The sequence below is a fragment of the Pipra filicauda genome, unplaced genomic scaffold, assembly GCF_003945595.2.
Source record: "Pipra filicauda isolate LSUMZ 115617 unplaced genomic scaffold, ASM394559v2 scaffold316_size853178_pilon, whole genome shotgun sequence".
NCBI classification, from domain to species: domain Eukaryota; kingdom Metazoa; phylum Chordata; class Aves; order Passeriformes; family Pipridae; genus Pipra; species Pipra filicauda.
Window position 1 is genome coordinate 230,085 of NW_024104439.1, and position 22,741 is coordinate 252,825.

General features: G+C 37.3%; 2 protein-coding genes across 5 annotated transcripts in view; one reads left to right on the plus strand and one right to left on the minus strand.

Annotated features, from left to right (window-relative positions):
• The window catches only part of FBXL5 (F-box and leucine rich repeat protein 5), a 67,116-nt gene that overhangs the window by 38,051 nt on the left and 6,324 nt on the right, over positions 1-22,741 (minus strand). The gene's annotated exons all lie outside the window — the stretch shown is intronic.
• On the plus strand, positions 417-17,537 carry BST1 (bone marrow stromal cell antigen 1). Of its 4 annotated transcripts, none has more exons than XR_003542195.2 (10): positions 728-1,136; positions 4,896-5,025; positions 6,047-6,182; positions 6,650-6,732; positions 7,832-7,908; positions 8,538-8,630; positions 10,614-10,700; positions 11,189-11,248; positions 12,580-12,734; positions 14,154-14,238. XR_003542195.2 is itself a non-coding variant. In XM_027729474.2 (9 exons), the coding sequence occupies exons 1-9, from the start codon at positions 967-969 to the stop codon at positions 14,263-14,265; spliced, it is 948 nt and encodes a 315-aa protein (XP_027585275.1). In that variant the 5' UTR covers positions 417-966; the 3' UTR covers positions 14,266-17,537. The 4 variants fall into 4 exon arrangements, 2 of the variants coding, with proteins under 2 accessions (XP_027585275.1, XP_027585276.1); XR_003542196.2 differs by having other exon boundaries at positions 12,580-12,730; positions 14,154-14,236; XM_027729474.2 differs by lacking the exon at positions 12,580-12,734 and having other exon boundaries at positions 417-1,136; positions 14,154-17,537.

The following is a 22,741-nucleotide window of genomic DNA, read 5'->3' on the forward strand; positions in this document are numbered from 1 at the left end:
AGTCCATGGGCAAATTACTCGAAGGTTGAATTTTTTTTATCTTTTTAAGGAAAAAAAATAGTGTGGTTGTATTTGCATACCACAGAATATTTACTCTGAAGATTAGATTAATTAATGTCATTTCTTGATCTAATGAAGTACTTAGGGAAAAGAACCTGGAGGAGAATAACAGTATGCAGAAGTTGAAGAGGTCTGTTTAGTGCACAGGATATGTGTCAATCCTTTTGCTTCTTGTACTGATTGATTCATGACTGCAAGGCAGTTTTGTTCATGAGGACATGATACAAGTATCATCACACCAAAATGTTGCTGTCAATATCCAGGGGAGAGATGGAAAAAAAAGCTGACTAATCTTACCCTTATGTGTGATACAAGATCACGAGGACTTGGGTATTTATGCTATCATTGCTATATTGGCATATTTTAGATATTTATTTTTTTTTTTGTTCTTGATATGTATTTCAGCTTTTTTTTCAGCCATTAGAGAAATATGTGCAAAAAGTATAATCCTTTTAAAATTAAAAGAAACTGTTTAAAACATGTTGCTTGCAAGCACTTGTGATGGTTTAGGGAGGTGTAGCTCAGCAATGACTATTAAGTGAACCAAAGGCATCCTAAGTACTGAAGTGGTAAGGTTTTTTTTCCTCACTTTACTGAAATATATTGCAGTACTCCTTAGTTATCACCAGATGGCCTTGAAAGTCTCTTTTTTTCTAAAGTAGGGAGCAGTGTAGACACAAGGAAGTGATGTATCTGTGTGCTGCAATCGTTCCAGGAAACAGCTGAGTTACAGTTCCCAGCAAGGTTTTGTTTTCCTCCAAACTTTTGTGTACAGAGCTAGAGCTGGAGCTAGTATTGACAATCTTAAATGTTAAGCCTGCCGGTTTCCTTTTAGATTGTATCATTTAACTCTCCTCTTTTTTTTATTTCCCCTTTTTTTTTTAAGAACTTGGATTGCCAAGAACCATGATGATGAGCCTTTTTTTGCCTCTTTTACTTGTGTCTGTTCTGTTTATGAACAGCTTCTCAGAAGTGCGGGGAAGGAAATGGAAAGGTGAAGGTACAACTCAAAACCTGGAAAGTATTGCCATTGGAAGATGCTATGATTATATTAGAATTGTGAATCCTGCTGTTGGGTAAGTTTTGATTGTTTCTGGCTTAGTTTTTTATGATCTGTACAAAATAGTTATTAATCAGAAGCCTGATGTTATGCTTCTAGCCATGAAAGTGATCCTGTTGCAGCCAACATGCTTGTAGCTGTCTGGAAACAAAAAATGAATTTTTACGGATGTCATATTTTAAGTAAAGTAGTGTAATTAAGGCAAGATTTTTAATTCTGCAATTTTTTATTTCACATTTCTCCCCCTCTTACTGTTCTGTAAGGAGAACACCACACAGAGATGGCAGAGATAATGTGTCTGAAGTATCAAATCTGACAGTGCTCCTGGGAAGATCAGCTTTACCTTGAATGCCTTGTGTGTCAGGTCACGTAACAAGGGAAACACCTCACTTTACAGCTATCTGTGGTACTCAAGGAAACTGTTTAGCTCATCCACCTGAAAAATTAAGTAGTAATCAACTGCTCAAGTAGGATTATCCATGAGATTTCAATAGCTGTGTCAGTTATACAGAACTGGAGGTAAATCAAACACTTTGAGCACTTTTTCTGTCTTCCTTCCCTTGTAAGGACTTCCATAAAAAGGAAAAAAAATTAGGAAGGATGGTCTCCTGGAGTTCAGCCCTTTATTCTGCCACTAAAATTTTGTCCTAGTAGTTTGAAGAGGTATTTGCAGAGGGGTCCTGGCTGGGTTACACATTGAATTGCTCCTGTGTGAAACAGGGCTAGATTATATTGCAAATATCACCTCCTTTCCCCAACATCCCTTTTTCAGTTTCTGTTGCAAAAGAGGAAGATACAGGACTGAAAACAGGTTGGTGGCTTTTAACAAAGGCAAAACTACACGTTTCTGCCCAATAACATTATTAGCTTATCAGAAGCAATTTTTTTCAAGTTCCTCATGAAAGAAGAAATCACCTTAATGTAAATAACATAGTACTAGAATTTCAGCAGAACAGTTCAAGCTCGGCAAATTTATAAACATGTCACAGTGGAAGGTACAAGTAAACTTTAACTATATATTTCTACATATCTACAATATAATATATATATAATATATATTATATAAAATATGTAAATTTAGTTAACAATTGTGTAGGTAGTCTGATCTTGCAGTAGGCTCTACATAGGTAGAATTCCTATTGGACTTAACAGATGTCACTTCATTTATATCTAAAACAGAACATGACTAATAATATAAAATATGCTAAAATGAACAACATAAAGGATAGAAGTATTAACTTTATCGTTAACTGATTTGGACTTTTAAATACAATATTCTTGAAAGTATTTCTATATGTCTCGTGTTTATGATAGTATTGTGATCTAATTAATTCCTGTGACATTTTCAGAATATAATTTTAAAATTGAGCAGTCTGAACACATTAATCAAAGTCTTTTTGTTCAGGATAGCATGAAGCCAGGCAGGCCATTGGGACCACTTTCCTGAATTAAGACCAAAAATGACATTATAAAAAGAAGAGCTACACAATTAATTTCATATAATGGAGGGGGGGTGGTCTCTTTCCGTGAGGTCTATAAGCAAATAATGTAATCCAAACAAAATGAAAATTTCATATTGCACAGGTGCAAAGCAGATACTCTAATTATTTATAGCCCTTTCTGTTCATTGTCTGTTTCTTAGTTGCCCCCAGGCTGGCTTTTACAGAGGCACGACCACCTGGATATGTTTTGCTTCTGAATTTATGTGCAAATACAATAATTCTCTAAAAATACTTTGCTAAGATAAAGGAAGCTAACAAGGCATGTCTTTACACTGCAACATAGTTAAAATCTTCGTTAGTGAAGCCTAGCCATGAGTTAAAATGTAAAGATGTTTATAAAAACATAAGAAAAACTTCCTGTTATGTTATAACATGCAAAATGGCAGGTAAAGGATGCATTTTACAAAATGCTGTGGTCATGTAGCAGTGAGGAATTTGAACAAAGATCATATTTCAAATTTTCTAATAGGAGCATGCTGTATAACACAAATGTTCCTGTAGTGCTTTTTCTCCATACTTGTTTACTTGTAATATATTGTGGAAGTTTTGAAAACAAGTTCTTTAACTGACTAGTATGAAATAAGTCTAATAGGACTCATTAATGTCTATTGAGATTAGAAGGAATTGTCCTGAACTGTATTCCTTCCCAACCCTGTAGTTTCAAAAAGTATTTTTGCCAGCTAAGAAATTTTGAATATCAGAGCAGAATAATCCTTTTGATTTACAAGCTGTTCAAACCTGGATGAGAAGTCATGAAGAAAAAAAATGCAGTATGTGAATTAACCAGGAATTTACTGCAAGATTCAACTGTCAAGAAAGATATTAAAAGTTCCATTGATCATAACTTACAAGTACTGGCATGAGTAAGTGAGTGCTTACAGCAGAAAGCTCTTTAGCAAAATAAGACAGAAATATACACAATTGTCAGAAGCTGAAGCATAACAGCTTGAAATCAGAAATAGGGCACAAATCCTTTTATCAAATAAATCTATTTAAACTTGAAACTACTGATCAAGGATCATATTGCATCACTGAATATTTTTGGATCAAAATCCATATCTCCTTATGATATATAGGGAATTATTATATAGTTATTGGAAGCATGTCCAGAGATTACTGTAAGAGAATCTGTGGTACGTTTCCTTCATGGGAGCTGCATAGCTCATCACAAGGGGTCCTTTGAAGTGTCTCCTTAAGGAATCTGTGCCAGCCAAACCCCTGCTGTCTATGGATGACATTAAATGAGCAAAACTCTCTAATGGCAATGTTTGATTTACTTGTCTGGACTACTGTTGTTTAAAGCTAGAGCTTTGCAATTACAGCTGTTCATGTTAGGAGTGCTGTATGCATTTAAAATAATTATTCTGTTGTGCAGCGAGTTCCTGGCATAAACCTTGTTACAGTGGTACATGGGAAAGGTACTGTGGAAAAGTGGTGAGAGCAGGAATTCCCTTTTTAACTACTACAGGCAGGTTCAGATCTGTGACAGATGAGATCCTGAAAATCCAGAGGGATAGGACACTTTCATCCCTAGATAGCCTGTCCTGTTCTTCCATGGGAGGTTATTGTCCCCAAGGCAGAGCTGGCAGAAGGGACCTGCTGGAGTGTGCAGCAGTTTATTTCAGGCCTCCTTTCACAAGCACTTTAAATGTTGAATGCTAACAATATTCTTGTAGCTACTGCATAGTGACAGTGTGTTCCACGCAGTTCCACGCTGCTCACTGTACTCATTCCAGCAAGGTAAAGCTGCATAGTCCCAGGGCACACAAGGCATCTGTTTGTCAAAACCATTATTCTGCCATTGAAACTTTCAGTAACTCCTCCTGCACTTGAATCTGACATTTTGAGAGTAATAGGGCATTCCAGTATTTTTACATATTTAGCTATGGTTTAATTGAAATGGCTTTTTATATCTGAAAAATTTCAAAGAAAGCTGTTTTCTTTACTATTTCTACAGTGCTGGATAGCAAGCTTGCTGTATATACTCTACCTATGAAGATTTTTGTTGAATTACGATGTGTTTCTAATTCCACACTGTAAATGATAATATTTTCCTTGCTGCTTCCTCCTAACCTGCTGCAGTTATGAGTCAGAAAAAGACAAGATCTGTACGCTCTTCCTGACCTACAATTTTTTTACCACCCTGACTTCAGTTTTCTACCTTAACCTTACGGATATTTTAATGTGGGAATTTGAAAAAGTTGGGAACAAATTACTTTCTTGCTCCGCTTTGAGAAAACAATTCTGCTGTTTGTTTGTTTCAATGATTACAGTGAGAAGAATTGTTCAGAGATATGGGAAGCATTTAAAAGTGCATTTATTAACAAGGATCCTTGCAGCATTCTACCTGAGGACTATGAATTATTTATCAACCTGTCATTGCACACAATTCCAGCTAACAAGGTAATTATTTATGTTAACTGTCCTTAGATATCCAACAGATTTTCTATGACAGTTCAAAATTGACCAAGAGTCATTATCTGACTGACTTGTGAGTCATTCTTTCTGGCCTGTCTGTAGTTTAAAAACTAGTCTCAGATCTGATAGCATTTTTCAATGTGTTTGGCTCCATTTATTTTATGCAGTAGCTTCTCAGCAACCTCTCTCTTTTTATACTACAAAGGTCCTCCATTTTTCCTGCTGTGCTGGGAGCTCTGACATAGTCCCTGAACTTCTACTTTTCCTCAAGTTAGGTACTCTGCCTGCAAAGGGTGTGCCTGCTGTCATCTTTTGCTTCTACTCCTCACAGCCAAATCTCGTGGCAATGACATGTTAAACATTGACACATTAAACAAACATAAACAGAAATGAGATAAGATGTTGTTATATGCCAGAAAACAGTAAGGGTTTGATGTGCTGGCAATTGCAGAGAACTGTGATTGTGCAAGAGACAGGTTGTGCTTTAAAGCAGTTTTTCCTCGGCGCAATTATTCCTCATCTCTAAATGTTATGAGCTAAACGAACAAATACTCCTGTCAACATAGCTTAATGCTTGAAGAGTTTCGCAAACACGGAAATAACAGCAAGATGTATGATTTTTTCACACCATAAGCCAACATAGCAATGTGAGAGAATTCTGGCAACATATATCTGGATTATAAATATTTGTCTTCCCTTTTTCCTCCTTTTCCTAAACCTGCCTGCTGAGGCAGGCAAAGCTAGGCCTAACTACATTCAAAATAGGTCTATATCCCTTCCCATCAAGGTATGAGTGTCCCTCAAGTCTCTAGAGATTGGAATTTACTCCTCTATAAAATAAAAACTTTGTTCCTCTAAAGACAAGCGAACATTTCTGGTTATTAGTTGATTTTGAAAGAAACACCAAAACATGTTTTAAACTGTTTTCGACACCCAATAATCTCATTGTGTCCTCGCCCAAGTGTCAGTACATATCTTCTTTTTTATTTTCCCTATTTTTATATAGTCTCTCTTCTGGGAAAATAATCAGCTACTAGTCAATAGCTTTGCTGACAGAGGACGTCGCTACATGTCTGTGGGTGATACCCTGTTTGGCTTCTTTGGAGATTTCCTAAACTGGTGTGGGCAGGCAAACAGCTCTGGTAAGATAATGAGTGCTATATTAAACATTTGTCTGCAAAACCACAATGGAGACTGAGTGCTGTGTTCTGCAAAAGCTAATTTTGCTCTTATCTGGTGAAAAATTAGGGATAGCTTCACTCTGGTATCATTTGAATATTTAACATTGCAGTTAAGGAGCTCACAGTGAAATCTAAACAGTGCTGCAGTGGAGGTAAACCACCTTCTCAATTCTCTGAACCTGGAGCTCTCTGCATCCCAGGAATAGAGTTAGATCCATTTCAAACAAATTTCCGAATCCACAGAATGTCACTGTTTGTGTAAACTGCAAAGGATGGAAAATTATTGAAAAAATACAGCTTCCAGTGTCATGTCAAACTATGTTGTATGTTCAGTGAGTAATGAGCACATAAATTTACTTCCTTTCTAAACTCCCTTTTTACAGTCATTATCATCTCTCTAATAACACAAATCACATGCCTTCCTACAGGACTGGACTATGAATCCTGCCCTACTACGATGGAATGTGAAACCAATGCAGTGGATTCTTTCTGGAGGATGGCCTCAATCACTGTAAATAGTGCATTAGTGCTGACTTCATGCATTAGCCAGCGTGTCCTGGGTGGTTCAGGAAAACACTGCCAGCTCAAAACAGCTTTAAACCTGTAACTGCTAGATTATTTCTTCTGATACAAATACAGTGTTTTAGACTGAATACAGTGTTTTAGCAAGAGGAACCTAATTTTCACCTTAGCTAAATAATGTGTTAAAATTCTGTGTTAGCGTTGTTAATATAAATCATATACTAAGCACAATAAGCACAATAGCTGTCTACTAATTGCAGGTTCAAAGTGATATTTGACAGCTTTGCTGGAAACGCTTTATTCACAGATCAAACCCAACACAGATTGCTAAAATGCTTTCTTCCTGTGCTGAAGAAACTATTTATAGGTGTGAGAAAATAGCTTATTTCATTGAATTAATCCACTGGCTGTTTAGTTCCTGTCCTTTCTCCTGACATGACCTGCTAGGGTGCTAGTGTAGTAGTATTTTTGCAGTTCTGATATTCTTCTTGGTAAAATTCTTTCTTTAGTCATTGTTGCTTGCAATAAAATAGTTTTGTGTGCAGTTTTGGTCACCCCAGTATAAGAAAGATATTAAGCTATCAGAGAGAGTCCAAAGGAGGGCAACAGAGATGGTGAAGAGCCTACAGAGAAAGCCATATGAGGAGCAGCTGAGGTCACTTGGTCTGTTCAGCCTGGAGAAGAGGAGACTGAGGAGAGACCTCACTGCAGTTACAACTTCCTTGTGAGGGGAAGAAGAGGGGCAGGCACTGATCTCTGTGGTGACCAGTGACAGGACCCAAGGGAATGACCTGAAGTTGTGTCAGGGCAGGTTTAGGCTGGATATTAGAATAAGGTTCTTCACCCAGAGGGTGGTTGGGCACTGGAACAGGCTCCCCAGGGAAGTGGTCACAGCCCCAAGCCTGACAGAGTTCAAGAAGCATTTGGATGATACTCTCAGGCACATGGTGTGACTCTTGGGGATGGTCCTGTGCAGGGCCAAGAGTTGGACTCAGTGATCCTTATGGGTCCCTTCCAACTCAGCATGTTCTGTGATTCTGTAAAAAATCTGTAAGATGAGTTCTGGAAAACATTGTTATGTATTACAGTATGCGAAGCACAGTTCAGGGGAGATACATGTCTTGTTGAATGGTTCTGCAGTCGGAGGAGCTTATCCACAGCCAAGGTAAGAAAACTGATTTATGTGTAGAAAGTCTAATAAAAAAAAAAAAGGTCAGCCAGTTGTTTGGGTCTTCTGCTGCAAAAAGCATGAGAAATGTAGCTGAAAGAGCCTCATGCATCAAAGTCTGCTCAGTTGTGAGGACAACTCTTAATTGTCCCTAATTGAAGGAATTAATATGAAATTGATGGAAATAATGCTTTTGACTCCTGCATTTTACTAACTGCTGTGGCAAGCAGGATGGATGGTCTTTGAAAGCTGCCTTTAAGTCAGTCAACATACTGTGGCAAAATGTTTATGTCTTCCAAAAGGTGAGCATTACAAAATTTCTTTTCAGCAACATGTCCAAGGAGAGGGTATTGTTACAAGGACTGTAATTTCTGCCAGGCCTAGAGCAACTTGGTAAATTCTATAGGGAAGGTTTTTTGTCCTGCTATTTCTTGACCTTTGAGGACATTCAGAATATGAATCATATTTTTTCTAATCTGTGTTGAGCCTGATTGTAATTAGAAGATATAAAGTCAAGCAAGCCCATATGCTACAGCAGGATCAGAGCCTTCATTAGTGTAAAGTACAAAAGACTAATTAATTTTCATATTCTTTCATGGTTCTAAATTTTTTTTTTCTTGAGTCAGTTTTTTTGCAGATTATGAAATACCTAATCTCCAGAAAGACAAAATCTCACAAGTTGTTATTTGGGTTGTGGATGATATTGAAGGACCAGATCTGTAAGTTAAATTTTCAAAAAAAAATTTAATTTCTCCCTTTTGGACCTGTCTTTAAAATTTCACTTTATCTTTCTGTTTGATTATATTTGCATAGCACTTGGACTAAAGTATTTTAGATGCTTTCATGAACACAAAAGGCACAGGCTGCCATTCCTAAAGAGTACAGAAATACCAGAATTAGACAAAATATAAATAAATTTTAATATTAGATTTGTAGTCAACTCTTGGTTAGATCTGTATGTGTGGATCTCTGGATCTCAGACCTTCAGTGAAGATATAACTTGTACAGTTTTACTAAGAGTCAATCTGAATTTCAGATTAAGTGCTGACAAGAGATATTTCTTTCACCTTGCCATATGCATTCTTTTCATTTTCATCTATCTTAAGTATTTGAAAAATTTGTAGAAGCAGATAAATGCCAACAGGGGGCTCTTTTTCTCTCAATAATTAATCCAGTAATAAAATGTAGACTTTAAAAATGTCTAATTTTGCTGGTAATTTAATTAAAACAAATGAATAAATAATAAACAAATAGATCAGTCAGAACAGAATTGTCTGTTGGTAAATAGCCAAAGACCAAGTGACAATTTTCAATTGAAACCTAATGGAAAATAGATTCTGAAGTTAAAAAAATTAAATCATTAGGCTGGAAATTAGGCCTTGTTTGGCACTGATTAAAGGAAGAATTAAATAGTCTATTCCTTATAGCTTTTGTGGGAGTCACTGCAAATGTACATAGATGAATTGGGGGTACAGAACAGAGGAAGTCAGTTTTGCAGGGTCCCTGCAATTTAACATGGGGACACTTCATTGGTCTTAAAACTGCCCTGGCTGAAGAGGGCCAGAGAAATGGACTCAGATGTCACCATATCTACCACATGTGTCTGAATCCCAGGTGTCCTCTGCATTCTCGGGAGGATGAGGCTTCTGTTCTTGCAATTCAATGATTTTTGGTTGCATCCATTCATTTTGTGTCATTTCCCTTTCACATCTCGTCTCTGCTCTTTGCTATCTCCTTTTGCTTCTTTTTCATTCAATTTTGGCATGGCCAACCCAGACAACGTATTTTACCACAGTGCTGTGGAGTCTACAAAGCACAGTTCAGCCTTCCTCTCTAAATCAAAGAATGAAACCCTTTGGGAGGAAAAAAATCATACAGCTCATCTTTCCAAAAGTTGCCCATACTACAAAGAAAAGACAAACACTGAAGATTAATTTATCTTTCAGTTAATGGATGCATGGAATTTTGTAGATTTTTATTAATTGCTTTCTACAATTATTTTATTGGTCCCCATATGTTTTCTGCAGTCTGCACACCAGCAGATAAGTAACATTGGCCTTAATACTTTATGTTGGTGCAAATTTAGAGGTCTCAGCAGGTTCTGTACTATGCTAAACTTTCTTATGCTGATTGGACCACAAATTAAAAAATCAGTGCTAGAAACAGAAGCTGTATTTAGCATAATTTCTGGGGTTTTTTCATTCTCTGTGCTTTTCTATTGTTCAATATTCAAGAGGGAGAACAAGCTTCTAACAAAAAGAGTATTTCTGTTTTGTTATAACCAACAGGTTATAATTCTGTTTTATTATAACCAGTTATAAAGACAGGTAGAATCAAATTTAGCACTACCTAAATAGTTGCCAAAGAATATTGCCAATGAAACATTTAATATTTTACAAAGTTATTTAGCTCTTTTTCTGTCTAGTCAAGTGTTAAAGGTGGGATTATTGGTTAATAAAATCTGAAAATGCTACACTGGCTGAAACTAAACTTGTAGGCTGCAAACTAAGTATAAAATGTGAGACAACTGTAATGTAAGTAAATGAAACATTACAATTAGCAATGTACAACATTATTCTGGAGGTGCTATGGAATATAGGAGAGGCAAAGTAATGGGGATTTACTTTACTAATTCCATCAAGTTCTGTAAAGGAAATTATATAACAAAAGACTTGCAATAATATTGAAATCCTCTCTCACAGAGACTCCTGTGGAATCCACAGTGTAAAGACATTAGAAACCAGGCTGAAAACCCTTGGTTATAATGTCACATGCACTGACAATTACAAGTAAGTGAAAATCCTTTATTAATATGGTGTATTTGCAGAAGTACCTTATCTATTTGATTCTTACTTTTCAATACTTTAATGCCATTAATGTTGTGTCTTCAGGAGAGACTGATATGTTGGAGGGGTGATGTCACATTTTTTAGACTTTTTTACCTGTGAATTGAGCAAAACACTACATTGTATTGTATAATTAGATGAAACATTGTACTCAATGTCAGACACAGAATATGGCCTCATATTCCACTTCACTGTAAAATCTTTATTTGGATTGAAAATCTAAGCACCAGTTAAAACCACTATTGCATGTCTAAAGGATTATTAGATATTCATAGTAGGATTCACAGCTCTAGTTATTCCCAGTAGATTTTAAGAAAATTTAATTGAAGGGAAGCTTTAGACATGACAATACTGTGAGTTTGTTTCATTTTTTCATTAGTTTTCCTCAGTTTTCTGCCTAAAAAATACTAAATAAATTGATATCTTCACAGGTCTGTAGTGTTCTTACTCTGCTTGGATTATCCTGATAATTCTAAGTGTGCCCTTCCATCGTAAGTAAAAGAAGTTCAATCCCTCCTCAGTGTCCTTACAATGGAATAAACAATGCAGAAGTCAACAGTTCAACAGATCCAACCTCTACCATTTATTATATATCATCCATATGAAATATACAGTATTCTTCAATTTATTACTTACTGTGCCTTGAGTAAGCTGTCTCTCTTTGCAAATTGTACACAATTGTCTGTGAGCACCTGCTGTTCAACATTAGGGATTAATGAGTTCTCATCAATCACACAGTAACACTGTATATGATTCATGGTATGAATGAAGTTTGTACATATCACTGTTCTGGTGCAAAATCTACTACAAATTTGAAATTGATTTATTAATATTGTTCCTTGAATAATGAAATTGTAGGTCAAATGATGGTACATTTCTCCAGCTGCTGGAACTAAAGGTCTAAATTTTGAGGAAGTTTCTTTTTCATCTTCCATTTTGTATGAAACTCAATTTCTGTATTTCAATGTATTTAGCTTGGGCCCAATGCATTTACCTTGGGCCTTACCTAGTAGGGTATTTGCAGAGGTGTAGTTTACATCCAAGACACAACTTTTTTAATTAGCAGTCATCATTCCAAAACTAGCTTTTTTTCCCATCTTATACTTATTTTAATTTATTATATAAAGAGAATTAAGATAATTTATTATGTATTTCAGTAATTTACAGTAAAGATTGCTATTTTCAATTGTGACTAGTTTTTCTTAGTCTATATGCTGTTGCATGTTTAGGTACACATAAGATACTTGAACTTCTGCTATGAAAGATCTTACTTGCTGTTCCCAGTTATGGCAACAGAGAGATGCAACTGCTGCTTGCCTCCCTCTGGGGAGGGGCAGTAGTGCTTCATGCAGTACAGAAAAGTAGGTGTATATCATTCTCTGTAACATATGTTCAGCTTTTAATGCATCCTTACAGAGAAAGTGAGTACTCTGTTGTTGCTGGTCATTGTAAACTTTTACTCATCTTATCATGCAACAACGTTTATTCTCACATCCAAATTATATCCTAGCACCAACCTATAAATATTATGAAAACAGACTCCTTCTAGGCAGTGATCATAGGACAGGCTTCCAGTCCTGTTAAGGTTTTTGTTTGTTACAAAATGCCACTTGCACGGTGGATTAAAATAGGGTTTCCCTGTTCTGCCACTGAATGGTAGGGCTTTTGTTCATGTGTCAAAGGAAAGTATATTTATCCCATGAAAAATCATAGCTGTAAATGTAGTGACAATATTAACAAACTGGAGGAAAAAGCACTTTACAGGACTTAAAAAGAATATAATATTGTGACCTCTTAACAGAAGATTTTTCTCCTCTCCCAGGTTTTAAACCATTTCCCTCAAAGTTTTGTGGTGTATGTTCCTCAGCTGAGAAAACCTGGATGAGAAGGCTTATGGAAACCATTAATGTCTTTTTCTTTTCAACTAAGGGATGAGCATACCAATTCTGCAGTATTACTACATAGTGCTTGCAGTATGTAAGCAGCCACCCCTTCTCTTCCATCCATGCCGATACTTAAAGTAACATAATAATTGGCATTTTCTAAGCATCAGTCTCATGCTCTCGTGGCATAATTATTAACCAACTCAGATGTGATCATCCTCATTAGGAAAACTTTCCTTGCTTGTTTCCTTCCTGAGCATGCTATTCCCTCCTGTATGCATGGCACTATAATAGGTTTGATTTACTTCATATCTGCACTATCCCAAATCAAGACAGAGCTTCCCAATCAGAATGCTAAACTATCATTGCCTCTCCCTGAAATTTAAGTAACTAAAGTGCTTCAAGCCAATGAATACTTAACACTGTTCCCCAAATCACTTCTCTGCAATAAATAACATCTCCATTGAAATTAACTGCCCTTTCACAAAGTCTTAAGCAAATGCATACAAATTATTTGATGATTATCTTCTTAGGTATGTTTTTTCTGTGGAGGGATGTGATGGCTCATTAACTGATATGGGAGCAGTCTGGACAGTAGGGGTATCACTATGAAGAGCATGTATCTGTTAGGAAAAGGTTTCCTTTGCAGAGTATGTGCACTCAGTGTACACTCAGTGTACTCAGAGAAACAGGCATGCAGGCTCTGCTGCATCCCCTTTCCTGAGGCGTATTTGCTGTTACAAGGCTGATAGCTGCCTTCTTACCCTGCAGAGAATAGTGTCCCCAGCCCAAAACTACCAGAGTTGGGCAAGTCATTTTTTATGTCACCACAGCTCCTGTTACACTGGCATAGCAAAGGAGAGGGATGGGTCAGGGTAGCAGAGGGATGGCCTAGAATGTGCTTTAATGTACTTTGGGCTTCTTGGGTATTGGTGGTGCCCCTTAATTCCTCTCCAGACTTGAATTATGTTTTTGCTGAGTCAAATTTGGACTTTGGCTTGTTTAGTTGAGATCCTGACTTTTGAAGAAAACTTGTAAGTAAAAACTAACCACTAGATGGCATAGATGGCTTACAAACATAAGCAGGAAGGAAGCCAGATGCAGCCTATTAGTAGTGGTATTTATTACTTGCATTGTTGCAATGTCAGAGAGACTTAGAAATGGATCTGGATACTGCTTTATCAAATGCTGTGAAAATACAGTCCTACAGGACCACTGCTGCCTAGAAGAGCTCTATAAAATCACAAGCATAAGCCAGAGACAGTAAATGAAGGGGGAGAGGCAAGAAGGCTCAGGTGTAAGCGTAGAAAGGAGTGTTCCCAGGATATTCCAAAGCTACTTAGTTTATAAAATCATCACAGCCAGAGAGAATCTGTTGGCTAGCTCGTATGAAGAAACTTCTAGTTTAGCACTTGGACCACGAACTTCATCCTTAGCAACAAACCCCTGATATTTAAAAGAATCCTAACTCAGCTCTATGCTGTGAACATCCTGTTTGTTTTCTTTTCTTCAGATCTGCACCAGCAGGACAAAGAGGACCTATATCTTCAGACAGAGGAGGCAGCTGGAACAAGCTCATGTTTGTTTCTTTTGTAGGCTTTTTGTTCAGATTTGCTTTAGTGTAATAAGTTAATCAAATGAATCCATATCCTCTGTTTGCCTTAACTAGCTATAAATTTGCCTTCAGCTAATTTTTAACTGCAGTTTCATCCTGCGTCTGGGACTGGCAAACCTGCGTATTAAAACCTTGCATACTAGATACCAACTTCTTTTAGTATCAAAAATTAACCTGCTGATGCTAGAAAGCCTCACCCTTCATTTCCTTCTCTTGATTAGAAGAAATGCATTGCTATTTCCTCTTATCTTTGTTCTCCAGAATTAAACAAGAATAATACGTTCTGTTCACATATTTCAGAAGGAAAATTAAAGTATGCCTGTTGTACATCATCCGCACAGATAACTTGTTTATAAAAACATCCTAGCATTTTGCCTTGTGAACTTAAGTGGCTGACTGTCATGTTTTGGGAAAGGGAAATACGAATTCAGATAGGAGAGGTCTTAGATTTCTCACTTGATACAAGATACAATCGGTAAGACAGCAGAAAATTAAACTCATTTTCATAAGTGGTCCAGCACTTGGGCCAAACTTACCTGAAACTGTTGTATAGCAAGATTCTGGCTTGCATACTTGCATACAGTATTTTACCACATGATATTGATTGCTTTGTCATCCACACAGCTGTTCCTGGCCACTGGGTAGCAAATAGTCAGAAATACCAGGTCTAGAGAGTTCCACAGTTTTTCCACTATGATGTGATTTATGGTATATCATATTCAGACAAGAACATGCCAAGTCAGACATTGGCCTGCTTGCTGTGAACTCAGTCAGCGTGCTTCAGAATATACTGAGGAGAGAGCAGATGCCATTCTGAAGATTTCTTGAGTTACTTTTGTGAATTATCTTAGTGTTCCAGCTAGATCCTCTTCTAAATCACCAGCTAAACATCCAGCTGCCAAGGTGCCACATAAATCTTCAGAAAAAAAATAGTCATTCTACTAGAGAATAATTTTATGTAGAATTTTGTTGCACATTCTGTGCTAGCTTCTGTATTATTTATTTGTGTTTATATTAGCTGGTTGCCAGGAAACTGGGATAGGATATTCCTGTTATCTGAGTGAATCTGATTTAGGGCTTCATAGTAGATTTACATCCTTTCACTCCTTGTTGCATCCTATCCTCCCTGATACAACTATATCATGTTGTATGTAAAATATGTTGTTGTTGCTTATTTGTCTTGCTTCCATTCCTGTAATAATCCTTATTTTGGTTTTAATGCAAATCCCTTTATATTACACACATAGTTGGGTTTGCCTGTGTCACAGCTGTTTAGTCTTCAGCTTGAAGGATTTTTGTGTCTGTTTCAAACCCAAAAAGTACTGAAAATGCAGAAGTACTGAAATCAGAAGTTATAGACCTTTGAAAATCTGGGCTGCAGTATGCCTCAGAATTGTTCCCTATCTATGCTGTAACATTAGTCTTTTGATTGGTTCTTTCAACATCCTCCTCACTTTTATTGCTTGTTTGTTGCTGTCCTTAACAGCAGCTGCCAGAATAATCAGAGAGGTATCTGTCTGTAACACAATCACATCTCAGATAACTAAACCCAAGCAATTTTGATCAATCTTCTATTTGCCTGCAGCAGGTCACATCATGACACATTTTGAGCCACAGGCTGTAGAGATAGTGCATTTGAGGCTCACAGTTAGGAGTCCAAGCCATCATCAGGACTAGTGTTGGCCTACCTATTGACCTGGGCATGACAGTGTGTGGGAGATTCAGAGAACAGCTTAAAGCACAAGCCTTGTGCCTCTTAGGCAACTTCCATCCATATGCCAAGCATCCCAGCTGACCAGCTTTTGCTTTCCAGCTTATGAAAGCTTTTCACCTCTACTGCAATCCAATCCAGCAGGACAGTCAGTTCTGACCATTACATATGATACCAAATACACTGTAGGAAGTGCTAAGTAATTCTGTTTTGAAAAAAAAAATAATTAAAATACAAAGTAGGATAGCTACAATTCAAACAATTGAGGTTATTTACTGCATAACCTTGTATCAAGAACAACACACTCAGTACTTCTTGCAGTGTTTTCTCATTTCTAATGTTCTTGCCTCTTTTCCTATTACTTCGACTCAGTAGCAAAGACAGCAATTTTTTTTCTCCAATACCTGTTCAATAATGCATCTCAAAGTTGCAGGAAAAAATTGGGAAGATCTGTAAAGATTTTTAGCTAACCAACTAATATAGATGGGAGGGGGGAAAAAAGCAAAGTTCTAGATGCATAGGTTTCCTGAGATCTTAGAGGCAGCACATTTCAAGATGAATGTGAATTGTTTGTTCTGCATTTAATATAATGTTTTTAATCTGCATGAAAGAACAGTGTGACTGGCATCTCGGAAGCAGAGAGGCAGAAGTGTCAGCAAAGCAAGAAACAATAAGATCATTTGTTACTCCCAGAGAGAGGGAGAGACAGGAACAAACCTTTTTTATTTCTACATCTACAAAGGATGTGAATAGTACTGTTTACACATATATGTTACACTTACGTGGTGACAATCAGCTAGGTGTACCTGTGCTCTGTCTTGAACACCCAGTAAATGCTCTGGTTAGCAACGTCTCATGTAACAACTGTGCCAAATTTGGAGAAATCATACTGTCCAAAAGGCACCTGCCCTTCTCTGTAAACTTATGCAAGCTTGGTAATGTTCACCCGGGTACTTCAAATACAGATTCAAAATGTTTCAGTCATTCATACTTGTACTAGAAGTACTACAAAACCAGCTGTCTCCAGACCTGAATTCGAGGGAAAAAATATTTCAGATGAAAACAATATGTGTATCACTTCATTTTGAATCTGATTGGATGCCACAATCCTGTGTAGATCTGTTAATATCCAACTATTTATGGCAAATGAAAACATCACGTACAGGAGCATTACAAGGTGCTCTGCATTTCCACAGACAGACCTGTGGAAGCTACTGAGACTACAGTAGTATTTCCTGCTCTGCCCATTTTGTGGACCATTCAAGAACTCAGTTATGTCGCGTCCTTCATTCCTATATAATATAATATAATATAATATAATAATAATATAATATAATATAATATAATATAATATAATATATAATCACTCCTACTAACTTACTTTTTTCTCCTGCTACATGTGTTTCAGTCATTGTATCTGACAAAAGCTGAACTCAGAGTAATTCCTTTCTCCAGCATGTATGTGTATGCATACGTATACATCTGCTCATACCTGCTCTGTCTATTTTTAAATGCAAACTCTTGAGTGCTCTGGAGTAAGAAGTTATGAGAATAAAGCAAGAACAACTTGATCACCTCTCTGCCCTTTTTATACTGCTGGTGTTTATTTTTGTCATATCGGCCTTGATGTGATATCCAGCTGACACGAATACGTTTTCAATCAACAATCTTAAATGTAGTGAAATGTGACCTGAAACCTCAAGAATTTTCATAATACCTATTGTTCCATGAAAACTAGCTCTTTCTCAATTGAATTAGCTAGAAATAATTCTGATGTATTTTGCTTCAACAGTGTGAAGTGGAAGAAGGGTGCTTTTAGCAGAGCCAAGAAGTTTGGTTTAAAATAGCTCAGTATGGGGAGGCACAGTATCTTAATTTAGCCAAATGTTAGGGTGGCTCAAACACTTCACAAGTTTTTTTTGATTTTCAAGTTTTCCCTAATTTCAGCTTCTGCCCAGTCTAAATTTACTTGCCGTTTTATGTAAGAGGCGAACAATATAATCTGCCAAATTTTGTTTATAATGTGCAGGCATCTGATTTCCTACAGTTTCCTACAAATTATGAGGGCAAGCTTAGAGAAGACCCTCATTCCCTTACTGCAGCAGCGCAGTTCCAGTGCAGGCTGGCAGGGAGAGTGCTGAGGGAAATTGGAGCCTGGTAGTGTGACACATATGTACCCTCACACCATCCCAGAGTGTCCTTGCTGCCCGGACAGCCCTTCCTAACTTCTCCCTTTCTCTGCAGCTCCAGCAAAGGTGAACCTGATCTCAGTCTGCATGAGTTACTTTGTATTTTTAGCAGAATATGGGAAAATTATGATGTTGGAAGTTCAAGAGAAGGAAAATGAAGGAGGAAATTATAGTACACATTTCCTTTCAGTTGCAGGCAGTGAAGTAAAGTAAGTAGTCTTTTACTTGTGACTGTTTGACTGGGAATACCTCTGGGCTCTGTAAGCAGTAGCTGTGGTAAGTTCCCTAAGTGCAGGCAGAGATGATCCTCCAGAACTCCTCCAGGACGTTTGGAGTACCTTGAGTTATACCCTTAATTACAATACTTAACAAAGAAATATCATTTTTTAATCCAGTAACTGTGTTTGCTTGGACATCTCTTAGTGATTACACCTGATATAGTCTAGCATCAGGCACGAGTGCTTGGATAAATCATTAACAAGGAATATAAGTATTGTAGGCAGAAACCAGAATTATAAATCAAGACTTTGGCAAATGATGGACCACCAAACTGCAGGAAGACTTTTTTTCCACCTCATTTGCCACAGGTAAATTCAAGAAAGCAGAGCTAAAAAAATTATATTCTGCATTCCGGTATTCTATATGCTACACTATATCAAGGTACAGATGTGGAAAAGCTCCTCGGTCATACTGTGCCATTTTGAAGAGCAGCAAGCAAAGAAGGGAATAAGCAGAAATAAGAAATACCATGGAAATTTTAGTCTTGTGATATTAAATCCTAACTGTAGCACATGCTAGCCTGTGTTGTGCTTCATTCTTACTTTTCCCTTTGCTTTGAGAAAAGGTACCAAGCAAATCCAGATCTGATATTTCCACAAAGCAGAATCTGTGCTCTGGGCTTTCACTCAGAACTTTCTATCACTGTTGCTCATTAGCATGGGGTTAAATAAAAAAAAGACCTGCTGGAATATTATGAAAAAGGAGTGATGACAAGCAAAATATGTGGCATACATCACATGAAAAGTAGTTAAGGACAATAAGTATAAGCAATAAACTTGGAAGCCACAGCATCAAATCCCGGACAAATATTTATACACATGTATACAAAAGCATATTTTACATAATTATCAACCAGGAAGGATGTCCTTTGTCAGGTTTCTTATTTTTCAACCTTTGAACTGTCACATGGATCCTTTCCAAGTGGCATATCTACCCTGTATAGTTCTTTCAAGAGTAACTGTGCTATTTACACACTCTGGGAGTCGGAGACCGTACTTCTATATCAAGTTTGTTTCCTTGGCTGCCTCGGTGGGATAGGAGCCTGATGGGTATTTCTCTTCAGAATGTGTGAGCAGCATAATAATTAGTCCTGGCCAGAAAACAAGCACTCAGTTTCATGAAAGTTGGTGGGGTTACTGCAGTTGCTTTTCCTCAGCACTAAAATTAAACTCTGAAAAATATTTTGCCCAAGAAAAATACAGCAGCCGCATCAGAAATCACGGTGAGATCCCTCACTGATAGGATGTAGCTTTGGCATAGGTCTCACTTACTTCTCATAGCTGTTCCTTTTTTTTAGAAGTTACATATATCTCAAGTAAAAAATACTTTCTTCATAGCCTGATTCACGTTGAATGCATGATTCATTAAACACGGGTCTCCCATTCTGCAGGGCAGTGCTTTAAACAATGTGTTTGTGAATGTGTTTTTGAATGTGTTTTTATTTAGTTTGCCTAGTACATAATTTTCCAACATGTCTAAACAGAAAGGCATAACAAAAAGTGATGAAGGTCATACAGAAGAATGAAGCAATCTGTTTCCCCAAGCTGTTCTGGAGCTACTCCATAGATTGTATCCCCACTCCATCTCCCTCCCCACCAGCAGTGTTTTTGTATGTAGGGGGTCTATTGGCACGTCACCTTGTTCCATGACAAAATCAATGCACAAACCCCAGCTATGTCTTTGTTTTGTTATGAACCCACCACTTTGGCATAAAAAAAGAAATTGGGAACCGAAAAATACAAAAAGTAGCACTGGTGCCAGCAGGAAATCCTTCAGGAACAGCAAAGCTCAGGATGCACCTGTAGAAGTGCCAGACTCTCCAAGCAAAGGGGAAAGAGCAGATGGACTGACACTCAAGGGAAACAAGCGCGGAAATGGGAGAAAGATGCTTGGTCTAAAGAGGGAGAATGTTTTGGACCCTTTGGGATCTTTGTTTACAATAAACAAAGAAAAAAAATCAGTAGTTTGTGTCTGTTATCCTGTCTCACACTGAACAGCACCACTAGTGCTGTCGTGGCTCCAGCTGGCTACGAGTGAGCTCACACAGCAACAAGGGGGGAAACAAGTGCTGATCAGATAGACAAGGGAAAAGAACTAAACTGTGCAAATCTGTGTGGAGAAAGATTAAGGAATAGCTGTTCCCAAACACCTCTTCCCTGGACATGAGGTTTAAGTGCCCATCCAATCGTATTGTTATTAATTGTGAAGCAGTCAAAACTGCAGAACAGTTTGAAACATCTGAGCTGAAGGACAGATGTCACGACTTCTGACAATGCTCAGAGTACATCTATGTTCTTGTCAGTGTATCTTACCAGTTATTTGATCCTACTGAAATAATCTAGAAAGAAGCATCTTAGAATCTAGTAATTCCAGTGATATTTCAGCAGAGCACAACACTAATGGAGAAAGCAAGTCATTAATTCAGGGATTTTAAGGTCTGGTGTAGGCCTTGAAAAGCTCTCATCTCTTCTGCTGTCTCCATAGCCTGGTGTGAAACAATGACATATAAAAGATTGGAGCTAGTTTTCTATGGGATGTTTGGTAGGAGATTCCTGATCAGAAAAGTTTTTAGAAAAAAATAACATATATATATATATATATATATGGATTGATTGATTGATTTATACATACATACATACAAATCAAAAAGCCTTTCAAAACATCCCTGAATCATTGCTAAAAGAAGAACTTCATGGAAAAATAGGCAAATAGAAATAATGATCCATACAAAGACAAATAAATCTTACCTATCCAGGCAATCAGAAAGATTTTGTTAATTTACTGATCAGGAAAATGTAGCACTTACTGATAAAGGATTTATCCTCCATACTAAAACAGAGTGTTTGAAGAGAGGAAAATAAACTTTGCTTCCCTTCTTTCTCCAGTTGTGATCTCCCATTTGAAAGTAAGGACATTTGAAGGACAAAATAAGGTGAGATAGAGACTGTGCTCTAGGACTCAAGGACTCAGGGGAACTGAAGAGTCTACAACTTTTTGTGCTTTACCAAATCCCTAATGGAAATAACTTTGGGGGGAAAACCCACAGAAAAAGTAATTGATCCTGACATAACCATGCTGTAACTCTTTACCCCAGTTTCCCTTAATCTCATCTATTGCTTCCAAAAATACTAGTCTAAGAGGAAGCATTTCTTAAAATCTTTCTGAAATGAATAGTGGATGAGCGTCAGAAACCTTGTTGTAAAAACCTGAACATCACAGATCTCCATGAGACACTTCTGTATGCTATAGCAACAGATCTCCCAAAAGAATATCCAGAAAGTTATCCAGAAGGGATAGTTTCTTCTACTGTCTAGAGGGCGTTGTCAAGAAGATGAAGCCATACTCTTTTTCAGGGATGCACAGTGAAAAGACTAGGGGCAATGGTCAAAAGTGAAGCAAGTGAAATTCTGCTTAAACATTTAAAAAAAAAAAAAAAAAGGCACCATGAGAGTGGCTTCCCAGAGAGGTTCTGGATTCTTCATCCATGGAGGTTTCCAAAACTCTACTGAAGGACACCTTGAGCAACCTAATCTAATATTGAAGTTAGCTAGGATTTGAGCAATGATTTGGTGGTGGGACCAGATAATCTGCAGACATCCCTAAATCATTCAGTGACACTGTGAGTATTCCAAGAATGGCAATGACTAAATGTTTTCTTTCTGGAAGGGCCTGTCATACATAGTACTGTCTCCTTTTTTCATTCCATAATACTAATGCATAACTGGAAAGGCAGCTTTATTTTTATAACATCGTTAGCTGTTTTAGCAGTCAGTCATATTGGGTGCATTTATTTTAAAACCTGAGGGCTAAAGGTTTTATCAAGGACATTTAAAATTCTAATTTAGGCAGCACAAATAATATTCCACAGCATGCTGGATTCACAGTCTGCCTTAAGCTACCTGGAGATTTGCTCGTATATGTAGTTTACTTCAGCTATTGTCTTCAAGGAAAGATTAGCTAGATTTCCATCTGTCTTCAATTCCTTAAAAACCCAGTATCTTTGGGGACCTGTCTGATAAAGTTCTTTAGTTCCATTAATTATTCACTAAAAAGCATTCTGCAAATCATTATCACAAAATTATAGCTTCAGAGAATTATACAGGTTGAGTCATCTCTCAAAGACAAGAGTATCTTTGCAGTGATGTAAGTCAGCTTGTCCTTATTACCCTCAGATGTATCTCATCTGGACACAGGGACTTGTATTCAACCAGTGTGCTTCAATGGTCCATAACTCGATCTTTCTCTACTATGGGTAGTAATTTGCTCCCCAAAACTCCTACTTGTGTATTGTAGGCACAAAGGCCCTG